This window comes from Nyctibius grandis, chromosome 32, assembly GCF_013368605.1.
Source record: "Nyctibius grandis isolate bNycGra1 chromosome 32, bNycGra1.pri, whole genome shotgun sequence".
NCBI lineage: Eukaryota > Metazoa > Chordata > Aves > Nyctibiiformes > Nyctibiidae > Nyctibius > Nyctibius grandis.
The window spans coordinates 2,808,704-2,822,757 of NC_090689.1; the positions used below are offsets into that span (position 1 = coordinate 2,808,704).

Genomic DNA, 14,054 nt, shown 5'->3' on the forward strand with positions numbered 1-14,054 from the left:
GTATCACTTGGTCTTGAAAAACAGATCAGAAGAAGACTGGTTTCAACTTTTAAATGAAAGATGTCCTCTGCAGAGCTAGGGTGGTATCTAGGCACAGCAGCGACGTGGCGCAGCTACGTCTTGGAAGGGAGCACACTGGAGTCAACTGGTACTTGGAAGTACCTGTTAACACTGTACTTCCATGGCCCAAGAGGCAGCAACACACCTTTTGGGAACGCAGAATCCACGTGTGGAATCATGTTCACTGCTTCAGGTGGTGTGTGCAATTCTACCCCTTACTTTGAAGTTGAAATACACGTACCTATGAAATCTACAGTGGCAATTCCATGTATTTCCGTGCCTTTTTACAGTCTTCTGTCTCAGAAGCACAACATGAACACGTACAAAATACACAGGGCTATGCAGATGGCTCAAGATGCACCTAAACTTCTACCCAGCCTTTTAACCCTAAGTGCTGAGGACGTGATGCACATGAGAAAAGTGTAAGAACAAGCAAAAACGTTTTCTACAAGGAGAGAATCTAATATAAAATATGCACCTTTCCTACTGAAATCCAATTTTTATAGTTGTACCAGCCCCACATGGAGCATGAGCAAAGGGAAAGTTTTCCTCTGTAAGGCAACTAAACACAAACCTGCTGTTTCATTGCCTTGAAATCGCCATGTAGGCTTGCTCTGGGCTAGAAAACAAACCACTTTTCACAGCCATCATCTTCAACAGATAAAAAGTGCTGTTGTAGGTTTAAGAAAACTGTTCTGGCTCCCTCTCGCGGCAGTATGTTGCCTAAAAGGTTCTGGAATTATTCTGTCATGGAGCGTACTGATTTTTAAGCAGCTGCATGTGCTACTTCTCCTACAGTTGCAACTTCTGAATTGTATTTAGTGATTTCTTCTTCATGTTACATGGCCAGGTTTTTAAACTATTCAAGTGAAGACCCAGATCAGACTCACTGCACTGGCATAAGTCAGGATTCCACTGGAGTTCAGTATACTTCAATGCAGAAATCACTGATTTAATTGAAGAGTATTGATTTTGTTGAGAACAAAAAGGGAAGATAAAAAACAAAGGCAGGGCTCTGTTAGAGCCTTAAGAAAATCAGGACTTCCAGGGGGTTAATACCAGGCTGCTTCATACGAATATGAGCTGACACAACAAATACTGGCCCAGTGTGGTGCCCTAGTTTCTTTTTTATCACACTCAGCAGAAATGTGGACACTTTTATTCTACAAGAATACTGCACTGATGCATTACATCCCACAATGCTCACCACTCAGGTACTTACACGATGCCATTGTATCTTAAATGCCACTTTCAAGAAACCTTTCCATCAATGCTGCAAGGGCTGGTTAACTACCATCCTCACATAAAAATTAAGATAGAGAAAATGGGGAAAAAAAAAGACTACTAATGATGTCACCATCTCTACTGCCTCCAATTGAAAACTTGTGACTACTTTTTGTCCTTCTTTCATAAGATCTCTGCCATCTTTTCTGACTAGGGTGGTTAGCTCACGTAAAAAGGTAGGAAGGAATAAAGGCAAGCCTCAAGAAGCCATTCCTGATGAAAAAACAGAGAACATCCTTTTCTTAAGGACTAAATTAGCATTAGTTCAATAAAATAGGCACAGGTCAACTCGAAAGAGGAAAGGCAGTTTAACTGACACCCCTGAACTACTTAAAAGGTTTCCAGATAATAACCAAGGTATTGAAGAGGCCTTTTTGTGAGGGAAAGTTTGACAGAAGTTTTCCATGAAACTGATACAGAGTTTTTTCAATCATTAAATAATAATACTGAAACAAATTCTAAAGACGCTTCAACAACCACCTTTTCTGTTCAAATTCAATATTCCCATTTAAGGTTAACAAGAATCCTACACTCCACAAGGCTCTTCCCAAATTAATTTCTAAACATTAACCACTGACCTAACAAGCTGGGATCTGCACGAACCATTTTCTGTTTCTTCTTTTTCTTCCCGCTCTGCCCAACCTCAAAATTGGGTTGCTGGTTGTTGCTCTGGTTGGTCTGAAAGACCGAATGTAGCGAACTGTGGTTCATCCCCCACACTGAATCCTACAAAACAAAGCAAGTACAAGATTATAAAGTGCAATTAAGTTTGGTTTATTTATATTGAAAACATTCAGAGAGCCCAAAGCACTTTCTGCACCACGTGTGGCAGCACTAGCCACTGAGGTATCCACTCATCTACCTCATCTTTCTAAAGCATATCCTGGATCAGCACACTAAGACACTGTTTGATCTACAGTTGGCCTCAACAGTTATAAAGGAAACTTGATCCTGCAGTAAATAGTTGAAATCTGCTTTATTCTCTGCATTTCACATGATCTGTATAATCCTGCTCATCCTCCTATCGTCCAGCAGAAATTCAGACTCTTCAGCAAGTAGGATTTACCTGTTGCTGCTGCTGTTGCCGCTGCTGACTGGCTTTCTGTTTGGCACGGCGCTCAAGAAACTGCTTGGCAAACTCCTTGGCCTCAGGAGTATCTCCAAGATAGGCTCTGATGTAATCATGGACCTCATAGGGAGACTCCACTTCCTTCAGGAAAGAAACAAACGTGGGAACTGCAAGGAGAAGGCAGACCATGAGGGAATGCGTGCTGATGTGTGAACATGTGCATGCAATAAACACAAACTGCAGATTTCTGTTTCAAATATTTGCTAATCCAGCAGCAATTGCAAACAGCTTGCCCTTGGAAGTTCCCTACAGCAAAGCCCTAAGATGCAATGCTTCATCTATTCTACAGTCAAGGCAAGGGTAAGAAAGCCAGCTAATATGATGAGAAGGAAAAATAAACTGACAATCCTAAGGGTATGTTAGCCCATCAGCTTTAGCCACTGTCAGCTTCAAAGCTCAAATAATGCCAGGCCCAAATGGAAGATACTCTTCTCAGAGCTGTCATCAGTACAGTCTCTTTTTGGCTGAAGCACAACAGATCACACTCCAGAGTGGCTGATTTGACCTGCAAGCACCTGAAGTTCAACAGCACTTGGCAAGCCTTCTTTACCATCTTTTTTTTCTTTAGAACACTTTTGTTGCACTGAATTTTTTAACATGGAGAAGAACAAAGCAAATCACAAGCCAGGAAGACAGGAGGACAACAGGCTGCCTCCTGTGGCACAAAGCACCCTTGGAAGCACAGAAGCTCACTGTGGATGCACGACCCACGATGGCACTGCAGGGCCACAGCCTCTCCTCACACACCAGAGGCAGCCAGTTAGTCTACCACAGATGGGGCCAACAAGCCACTTCTCGTGCCTCTCCTCTAAGAGGAGGGAAGCTGTGGCACTGCAGTTGTGAGATGTGTAATCCTGGCACTTGGGGCAGCACTGGTTCCCCACTCGGGTTCAAGGGTACCACAGAATCACAACTGTGCAGCATTCAGGTCCTGGAGCACAGGGATTTGCACAGGTCCACACTGGAGGCAGCAGGATGCCTGCAGTGCTTTGGTACAAGAAGGTACCTGTTTGTGATCTCACACTGGGCATTCCTCTATGTGCCCTTCAGCAGAATTAGTAAAAAACCCAACCAATTTCACACCAAAAAATGCTTTGCACAGGGGCATAAGATAATTTGGCCTGCACTTAAAAGTATTCCATGACCACCAAAAACCCTCAGCAGAGCTCTGGGTGGCAGACGTTAAAACTGTTTCCAATCCCCACTGATCTGCTGTAGTTAGCCCAACAAAAGCCATGGAGAAGACAATGCAGTCAGTTCTTCAGAGCACTATTTAATGATGCCGTTTTGCTGACTGCATTAAAAACATGACTTTGATGTCATTACTGTCCCTCAGAACTATCTGGTCAGGAAACAAACTGGGTATTGTTTCTCACAGTGTCTCATTTACATTCCTTCCCACCTCTTACCATCTAAGTTGTTGGCTGTGTTGAGTGCATGAAGCATCTGTTCACACCACTGAGTGAATCCATCCTGGGCTTTATTAACCCCCTGGAACAATTTCAACAGCTTCTCCTCTTCTTCCACCTTCTTGTTTTGTCTACTTGTAATACCTACAGATTTACTGAGAGAAGGAAAACACATATAATTAATTATAAATTACCAAACTTATCAACAGTGCAACATACAGTACAGTGTTACAAGACTCGCTAGGTTACAAGATGCAAACACTGTTTAGGAACCAACTAATTTTCCAAGCAGGTAACAGAATAAATTGTGAATGGTCACCTATCAGCTATTTTTGTTGTTAAAACAGATCCTGAGTGACACAGAAAAAAGGAAAACACATGAAGATGTTATAACTGCTAAGTGATCATCTCAGGACTCGTAGCCTTTCTTTGCAAAAGCTCCCTCCCCAATTCCTACCTGAGGCTGGCATTGCTTTTGTTTTTATTGGTCGAGTTACGAGGTCCCACTTCCTTCACTGCATCATCCCAGAAACCCATGTTTGAGTTTTTGGTATCAGCATTACTCCAGATGCTACTGACTAGGTCAGATGCCCACTGGTTGCTGGGATTAGTGTTTAGGGAGCCCCACACTGAATTCCCAATGCTGGTGTGCAGGTTAGAGTGCTGTTGAAACATAACAAAAAGATCCTGGTTAGTAGCACCAGACCTGGCAGAACAGTAATGAACAGACATGGAGAACTATCATGTGCTGTCTCCCTCCACATACTGATTAGATAAATACCATACGTACCGTAGTATTTCTGACTCTGTTCGGCTGCTGGTGCTGCTGTTGCTGCTGTTTCTGCATCTGCCTTGCCTCTTCCTGCTGTATCTCCAGCAGGGACTTGGTGGTGCCTGTTGGTTTGGTGACATTACCCCAGCCTGACAATTTTTGCTGCTGTTGCTGCTGCTGTTGCTGGAGGGCCTTCATTAGCTCACGCTGCTGACGCCTTTGCTGTTGCATGCAAGACAAAAGTGCCTGTCCATACTTTCAGAAGATCATTACTATTCAAAAGTCTAGCTGGGAAACTGGTTTCAAACTGATTCCACTCTCTTCTGGATGAGTCTGGCTGACCTATTATTTTTTTGAGCCATTACAGTTCCTCCAAAAAGGGAGACACTAAGTAACCGGTACTTACAAATCATTTATTAGCTTAGGACAGAATAAACTTGTCAAATCATGACTGCAGCCAGCTAAGGATTTGGGGCCTTGAAGGAATACCTTCTCTCCTACCATCACTTGGGGATTTTTCCCTCCTTAAACTGCCCTGGTCTTGTGCACATCTGCAAACAGAATATAGATGTGACATACTTATATACTGTTTTGTGAACATACTATACTCTTAGGGTTAAAAGGGTACAGTTCTCCCTCTTTCAGATACCTGTATAGCTATAAATAGTTTCAAACAAGTACTCACTGAACCTATGCCTGAAAGATAGAATTTTACCTGAGTTATGCTACTTCAAAAAACATTCCTCATCCTCACCATTCCTTCTAATAACTTAATCAACAGTTAACAGTCACACGGTTGAGTCCACTCTAACAAGTTGCACTCCGTTGCTGTTAGTACTTACCTCTTCTCGAAGCTGCCGTTCTCGTTCTTCTTCTAACTTTTGGATTTCTGCCAATGACAGTGTGGTCTGGGATTGACAAGCTCCTGAATTTGATTGCTGACCCCATGTTGAAGATGAAGGGAGCTGCGCCAAAAAACACATCATTAGGAATTACAAAACATTTTAGAGAATACTGAAGTATAATAATGAAAAATCAGTATAAGCCCACAGCACAGGGGAAAAGAAAGGCCATTTTTAAAGTTTAACAAAACACCGGAAAGTATAAAATGATACAATTAAGTATGAAAAAGTACAAAATATAACTGTATGTTTCTTCGCATTGCCCTCTGATGTATCATAGTGTCAAAGACGCAGCGTTTCAAGAATAATGTAACGTAACTGCCTGAAAAATAACAATCAATTTTGATTTCAAAGACTTTAGGAACTCCAAGCTTTAGAAACTCTGCATTGGCCCTTGCTCACTGCAACAGAATAAACCTCTGTACTCATCTGCGAACCCCTTTCCAGTACACTTCTACTGACTGAACCTTTTTCTATTTTGTAACTTATCTTCCTCTTGCTTCTTCCACCAGTTTCACAGTTAACTATTCACCCTCTTCCCTCTCCAGACAGTTCATCCATCCCCGCTCTGTGCAAGCTAGGCTAGACAACCCTGACTCCAGCTGTGGTTTTACACTGAACTGAAGGAAGAAGTTAACCTGTAGAAATACATTACCTTCATTTGTGCAAGTTGCTGCTGTTGCTGCTGTTGCTGCAGCCGCCGTAAAGCCTCCTGCTGCTGCTGCCTCTGTCTCATTATTTCTTTCTGGCGCTGGAGTTCCAGCTCCTTGCGCTTTCGCTCTTCTTCTTCGAGCCGCTGTCTGGCTGCCTCTTCTTCCATGCGTAGCCGACTTTCTTCAAGTCGCCGTTGAGCTTCCTCCTCTTCACGTGCCCATTTGGCAGCCTCCTCTTCCTTTCCAGGACATAAAGAGGAGTAAAGTCTAAGCAGACTTAAAAAAAACTAAATTACTCCTACTCTGAGGTACTGACATTCTGACAGAACAGGGAGAGGTCTTTACATCTGTCATCTGTTCATTTACCTTTACATTTCTCAGGCAAGAAAGCCCAATAATATAGTCTATAACCCCTAAAAATACAAGTTTCCCATCGCTCCACCAAGGAATGTGGAAGAGAATGACATCTCCCTAGTTTGGAGTAGCTAATTTCATACCACTTTCCTTCTAGGAGTTATGCACCTTTCAGTCTGAGCTTCTGTCTGCTTATACTACTTACAGTCAAGTACTGCTACACTTTCAGTGGAATAAAACTTGACAGGAATAAAGAGAGAAGAGGTTTTGACATGCCAGAAGAAAACAGGTGACAGAGACAGTGATGTTTACTGTTGTTACTCAACACTAGAGTTGAAAAGGACAAGATGCTTCTGCTAACAAAGGAGATGACTGTGTGGTGGGACAGAAACAGTGATCAATGTCTTACAAGGGAGGGTCCTGAAAAAGAATTTTTAAATAATAACTGGAAATTCTGAAATGGACCTGGAAGTTAATGTGAAGCCAATCATGCTTCAAGATTAGTTTGATTTAGGGACTGTGACAGTATCAATTAGGGGGCTGGAAGCTCAAATTCCCCAATATGGACTTCTAAAGCTGACCCCAAGGGAAAACACACTGTTAAGAGTAAGACAAGAAAAGTGAAGAAAAAAGCTGAAACTTTGATAGTGGGTATACTCTTGACATGCATCCTGGTTTCGGCTGGGATAGAGTTAATTTTCTCCCTAGTAGCTGGTACAGTGCTGTGTTTTGGATTCAGTGTGAGAATAATGTTGATAACACACTGATGTTTTAGTTGTTGCTAAGTAGTGCTTATCCAAAGTCAAGGACTTTTCAGCTTCCCATGCTCTGCCAGCGAGGAGGTGCACAAGAAGCTGGGAGCATAGCCAGGACAGCTGACCCAAACTAGCCAAAGGGATATTCCATACCATATGATGTCATCCCCAGTATATGAACTGGGGGGAGTTGGCAAGGGGGACTGGCTGGGCACTGGTCAGCAGGTGGTGAGCAACAGCATTGTGCATTACTTGTCTTCCTGGAGTTTTATTTCTCTCTTTCTTGTTACCTTCCTTTTCATTACTACCATTATTATTATTATTATAATTTATTTTATTTCAATTATCAAACTGTTCTTATCTCAACCCACGAGTTTTATTTGTTTTTTTCCAATTCTCCTCCCCATCCCACCAGGGAGGAACGAGCAAGCAGCTGCATGGTGCTTAGCTGCCAGCTGGGATTAAACCCCAGCAGCATAGTACAGAAAGACTGGCAAAACGGATCATCTCCGATGATGTTAAAGATAACAATTCTATAGTGAAGGCTCAGAGTGACAGCTCAAAACAAATTATTATTCTGGTACTGTACTCTGCCTTTCTTTTGAATACATGAGTGGAAATACTATGCTGCAAAGCCATTCTTAAGGCTCAAACATGAAGGAAAACACTCATTCAACACAAATCTCTTTTCCAAAGGGCCAGACTCATTATTTAGTCTGAAAACAGGATACAGGTAAACAAACTATTTTTCATTCACTTGATACTGTCCACAAGCTTTGCTTTCTTCCTCCAAAACCGATGGCCAGCACAGATGCAAGTTTCAAAGCCTGTTCGTTCTGGCAGCCTCCACAATTAAATATAAATGGTCCCTTTTGCCATTTTTCACCTGTTTACGAATTAACTCCTCTCGCTGCCGTCTTTCCTCCTCTTCTCTTCTTCTCTCTTCCAATCTTCTAAGTGCTTCCTCCTGTTGTTGCCGCTCCTCTTCCTCCCTCTGCCGCCTTAGTGCAATTTCCTGCTCTCGTTGTCGCCTCAGGGCTTCCTCCTGGAGTTGGGAACAAAATGTCAATCTATAAATGCCATTTTATTGATGAACCACATCAGAACACAGACTACAACATGGTCTGGCCAGATAAATGGCCTCAAGAAAAGCTCCTTAGCTCCAAGCTAAGCACTACCAAAACAACTACATTAAACACTACAGACATACATGTTAACAAGTTTTTGGATGCAATGTGCATCTCATACACAAATGAATCATTTCAATGAAAAAAAAACCACATGAGATCATTGCCTATCTTTAGTTTTTAAAAGAGTGGTGTTGAGAATGAAAAAGGGTGAGACTCTTTCCAGTTATATATATTTTGATGTCTGGGTATCGTTAATTCCTTGTTGTTGCGTGTCAGCTGTTAAGCTGGAAGCTTTTCCTACTTATAGGAGTTTCTAAACACTGACTAAATCAAGTGCACTACAAAGCTCAAACCACATCTCCAGACACCAGAAATAAGCTGAAGCAGCCCAGTGCACTTAAGGACACTAACCTTTGGAAGTCTCAGAGATGTGGAACTTGAAAGGGCTTTGACTGGGCTATTCCTACACTATTTAAATATTATGGGCCATGAAAGGTCTCTTGAGGGTTTTGATTTTGGGCTATCCCTAAGTTATTTAAATAGCTTCCAATAAATTATGTTTTGCTTTCCAAGTAGCAACATTATTTACTTAACTCAAAAATAAAACATCAGCACCCTTTCCTACTGCTCTGAAGATCAACATAAACAGAAGTTTTTCCATTCTGCTACTTGCTTTTTGGAGGAATAGGGCACAACCACCCTTAGCCTGGCTTCCTCTGTGTTGTTTTCATCCCTTGTATTCCTCTCTCCATTTTCTGCTTATCCTACCAGCTCAACCTAGAGATCCTACTTTTTAGACATGAACTTTAAGCTTTCATAAATACATTTTCCTTTTGAATGATCAGTACTGGGCAATCATACTCTTACGGGTTTATTTTTTTAAGCAATACATTATTCACAGGATGAAGGGAGACTAATTGTGCAGCATGGTTATAAATTTTGAACTCTGGTAAATCAAGGAAGTTAATTTTGAAATCTAAGACCCTTTTACTAAACCTGATACCAAACCTTCGTATACACACAGCATAAACTGCAATACAGTTCACTGAACAACTGGACCAGGTTTCTCTCTGACAGTGGCTAACTTCAGATGCCTACAATGTAACTGTCCAGTAGACAGAACATTTTTTATAGCAATCCTATGGCACTGAAGAGCAGCTGGCTGCAAGCCAAGTAATTCATATTCCTGTACATCACTTAAGTGGTTTAGTGCTAAATGTAAGTGCTATACGTTTTTCTTCCACTCGCTGGACATAAAACAGTAGCCTGTGAATCATTTTCTCATTAATCAAGTCCTTGATTTGTCATATTCACAAAAGCTTCAAGCACAACACACAACACGTAGACCATTTTTGTAACTTGGGCCTGTAACTGAATTAATTGGACACATGCAGTTAAGTCACAATAATCAAGTGTCCCCAGTAAAAGTGCTGAAAAATTTCTGCTTGTTTCTTTTGCTGAAAAGTCTACTGAGGAGGCTGGAGGTGTGCCAGTCTGCTTTGTGTGACTAGAGACCACACACCAGGATCTCAGCTCAGGATGGGGGATGTTTGGCACTACTCACTGACGTAACACAGTACCTGAGAGAGATGAACAAAGTCACCAAGTCCTCCTTTACAGTGGTTCATTGACATCTCTGCCCTACTTTCCCTTTGGGAAACAAGGCTACAATTGTCATTAATAAATCTGCAGGGACCCTCTTTCTTGCTCAGGCATGCCAGGAGAGACACTGTTGAATGACAACAATTAAAAAAAAAAGACTACTACTCTCCCCTAGAGAACTGAAGTGTTGTACCAACATGAGGAAAAAAATCAGCAAGATTATTAAAAGTTGGGAACCACGTGGCTGATACAATTCTTTTTTCCTACTCCTCACAGCTATAGAAAAGGTTGTCTTAGTATTTACTTTATCTTCTCATTCAATGCTTTTGTTTGAGCATGTGACCAAAAACATTCAAAGCTCTCCAGCTTTCTGTCACTGACTTATATGGGAAACAGGCTCACTCCTTTGGTTCTTACTGGTCCCATACTCACAGCTTTCTGCTCCTAGAGAATCACAATATTCTTTAGCATCTTTTCTAATAATTGTTTTCAAGCACATATATCTTACTGTACAGACAACTTATTTCAGATCTTTTAAAATATCTACAGTATTGCAGAAAATCCTTAAGTAGTCAGCCTCATTTCAGTAGACTCTGGATTCTTAAAATATTACAGAATTTTTGCAATTAGTAACACCCGCCATTCTGCTTGTCTGTGTTACTTCAGCTTACAAATCTTTTAGTTTTGTGGATCTCATCGTTGAACCAGGTACTTTAAAGGGAGCACTAAAGATATATTTCAGAGAAAACAATTATTAGCAAATTATTAAATCTCAAATTTTGTTCCTGAAAGTGATCATTACAAAATAGAAGATAATCAGACCAGATATAAAAAAAAGAAATACAGGAGCTACACAAGCTAGACATTACTGTTTGCAATTCTACAGTGCAAGTAATTGATGAAAACTATGAACAGAACTGGATTCAACATTGGTATGACATTTCATCCTACAGAATTGAATTTCTAATAGTTATTTTTTTTAATTCAGAATTCACCATCAACAGCATATTTACTAACCTTATATACTAGTCTTTTATGCAGTATTACATCAAAAGCCTTCCTGAAGTCCAGGCAGATTAAGTCTACTGCTTCACCCCTCTCAGCTCTCACTGTCATCTCCTCAAAAGAAGTTAATCAAATTTGTTAAGCATCATCTCCTCTGTATAAATCCATGCTAATAAATCAGTTCATCCCTGATTCTACAACGCCTTCCAGTACAGAAGTCAGATTCAAATATTAGACCACTTTTTTTTTTTTAAATACAGAATACAATATTATTTTCTTTCCAGAGAAGTGCTTAAACTCTTTTGTTACCTTTTCAAGACATTACTGCTCAGAATTAACCGTTGCGGCAATTATTCCATTGGTAATGAACTAAGATACTTGCTGTTACTGCTTTTCAACCCCATTCTGCTTCCTCCTTGTAAATAATTATTTCCCATGACATCTCAGAAAGGGAGAGTCAGATTGTTTACTGTACAAATCCAAAGTGGACAAAAAAACTTTGGAATTTAACAGACATTTTAAAGAAGTTATACACAGTAGCAAAACTGTTAGTCTGAAAAGAAACAACCCAAATCTGTTTGAAGCCACCATGGATGAAACACATTGCGTTACCAGGTGATCAGCTGAAAGATGTTGTTAAAACAGATCTAAAGCAACTTAACTCAAAAGTTAAACTTTTGAGTATATTATTGCCTTAGTGCTACAGTAAAGCTTGAACTCGAGCATTAAAGGATGCTTTTCCACTGTATACCATAATGACTTGCTGTACACAAAGCAGATACATTAAAGCAAGGAGCCATTTATTTATAGACTTGATTCTTAAAGATACCATGAAAGCTAACTGCGTATCACACTGCAGTCTATTAAAAAGATCTTCAGTGACAAAACCGAAAAGAGTGAAGTGAGGTCTATGACTAACTTGCAAATAAACCTAAAGATTCTAGAGGCTTCCTCAGAAATGTCTGATTCTTAAACCAGGAAACGGGCTACCAGCTGCCTACCTAAGCACACAGAAAATATTACAAAGGACAAAACTATTACTTTTGCCTATTATTCATGTGCTACTTCACAGGGCATTTATTGACTACCTCCTTAGTGAATAAGCTCAACAATGTCCCTGCCCTTATCCTTCACATGCAGAGTGAAAACTTCAACTTTCACTGTCTTTCCCTCCTGTGACACTTACTGAACAATTAACCTTTCCTCCACACAGAATTCAGAAGTGTTAGAAACATCAACCTAATGTTTCCATTTCATGTTCTTGTAAGATTAAGAACACGCTACAACTCCTACATTCGTTCTCCTACAGCAACACAGATCACGTCATTCATTTTAACAAATCTGCTTCTCCAAACTATGTCTCTTCCTTTCCCAAATATCAACTCAAGAAAATAAAGCTGGCAAACTATGACATAACCCAGATAATAATTTATTTTAAAAAATTATTTACTAAGTTAAAAAAAACAGGGAAAAATAAGCTGTTACATCACTTTTTTCCACTGTAAGCCTCTGTATTTTATTCATCTGAAACTGCTGCTCAAGCTCCACTCTACTCCAGAACATACCCTTATCAAAACACTAGACTGCATAAATGGTGAATAAAGATTAAACATACAACAACTGGGCAACTAACTAAAGTCTAATATTGACACTAAGAAGCTGTGAGGGAATATTCCACATGGAATAAAGCCTCTCGGCTCACAAACCCGAACCTATCTTGAAGTGAACCATCAAAGCCCATTTCTCAGATTGCAATTTGGGCTCTTAAACTTCAAATCAAGAACAGAAGAAGAATCATTTCATATACTCACATGAAAAATATTAGAACTGTCTTCATACACACCTACCAAAGATTAATTAGACCCCACAGGATTCTTAAAAGTGAGTTTTATAAAGTATCAAAATTAATTAGAGATGAACTACATTGAGGAAACTCACTTGCTTCCTGCGGGCCAGTTCTTCTTCTTCCCGTCGTTTCCTCTCATCTTCCTGCTGCCTCCTAAGTAGCTCTTCTTGTTGCCTCCGAAGCTCCTCCTGCCTTTTCCTCTCCTCTTCCTCTCGTTTGGCCCTCATTTCCACTTCTCTCCTCTCTTGCTCTAGCTACAATTCACATAAAACTATACTCAGATGCAGGTAACGTATTCCTACACCATGTCTTAGGGCAACTCTGCTGAGATTATAGTAACAACATAACAGATGAAGCCTCTGACAGATGCTCTCCCTTAATTGTCATTTCACCTATCAGCTGGCTGCCTACTGGGGTCAGATTCCTGAAATAGTCTAGAACAATTTCTGACAACTTCTGTTCTGTAACGAACACCAGCTCTCTAGTCAGTCTTTCTACATCAGCTCCTTAAAATAACCTCTGACTTTAGAAGCTAGTAGCATTGCAGTCATCATTAAATAATCAGTTTCAGGAAATGTACATAATCATAGAGGTTCAAACTTACAAAACAATTTAGTACTAGAGTAAGTGTGAAACAACCCTGACAAACAGGACTCTTATGATTTCCCAAACCAATTCTGGTGAAAAGATACAAGGATTAAGAGAACATCTACCTGCTCCTATTCAGGGTTTGGCATGACAGGTCATGATGATCCCATTTTAAAACACAGGTGGCTAGTGAAGAGTTTTTAATCACAAGTATAAAAAACATAACCACTACTGCAGAGGTCAGTAGTACCTCCACAGCAATGGTTTCCAAACAGCAGTCCACAAGGATTTCATAACTGGTTTCTATAACCCATATTCTTTATGATGTTTTCCATGAAAATATAATCCAATTTGTAGAGTGGCCTGAAGATTGAAGAGCTAATAGTCTTCCATTGGCTCAAGAAACACAGTTACATTGCAGAACAGCAATCCCAACTTCTTACAGTACAAAACAGTTTCTGACCTTTGCAGCTTTGGCCTTCTCGAGCTGCTGAAGTTGTTCTAGAGCTGGTCCCTGAGCTGCAGTATCAATGGGGAGATCCCAGACACTGCTTCCTTCCCAGAC

At 40.5% G+C, this 14,054-nt stretch overlaps 1 protein-coding gene across 13 annotated transcripts in view; it reads right to left on the reverse strand.

The window, feature by feature from the left end:
• GIGYF2 (GRB10 interacting GYF protein 2) overlaps nt 1-14,054 on the reverse strand; it is a 90,585-nt gene that overhangs the window by 13,600 nt on the left and 62,931 nt on the right. For 7 of the 13 annotated variants that reach the window (XR_011049889.1, XM_068421016.1, XM_068421015.1 and 4 more), the window contains 11 exons: nt 13,953-14,053; nt 12,994-13,155; nt 11,068-11,169; nt 8,205-8,363; nt 6,212-6,448; nt 5,497-5,619; nt 4,673-4,876; nt 4,340-4,545; nt 3,883-4,037; nt 2,411-2,580; nt 1,923-2,070 (listed from right to left, as the gene is read on the reverse strand). Coding sequence is in view for 12 of the 13 variants with exons in the window: in XM_068421016.1 (XP_068277117.1) it covers nt 1,923-2,070; nt 2,411-2,580; nt 3,883-4,037; nt 4,340-4,545; nt 4,673-4,876; nt 5,497-5,619; nt 6,212-6,448; nt 8,205-8,363; nt 11,068-11,169; nt 12,994-13,155; nt 13,953-14,053 (1,767 nt within the window). In the remaining variant the exon portion in view is untranslated. The remainder of the gene's footprint in view (nt 1-1,922; nt 2,071-2,410; nt 2,581-3,882; nt 4,038-4,339; nt 4,546-4,672; nt 4,877-5,496; nt 5,620-6,211; nt 6,449-8,204; nt 8,364-11,067; nt 11,170-12,993; nt 13,156-13,952; nt 14,054) is intronic. The other 6 variants (XM_068421019.1, XM_068421018.1, XM_068421025.1 and 3 more) reach the window with 3 other exon arrangements.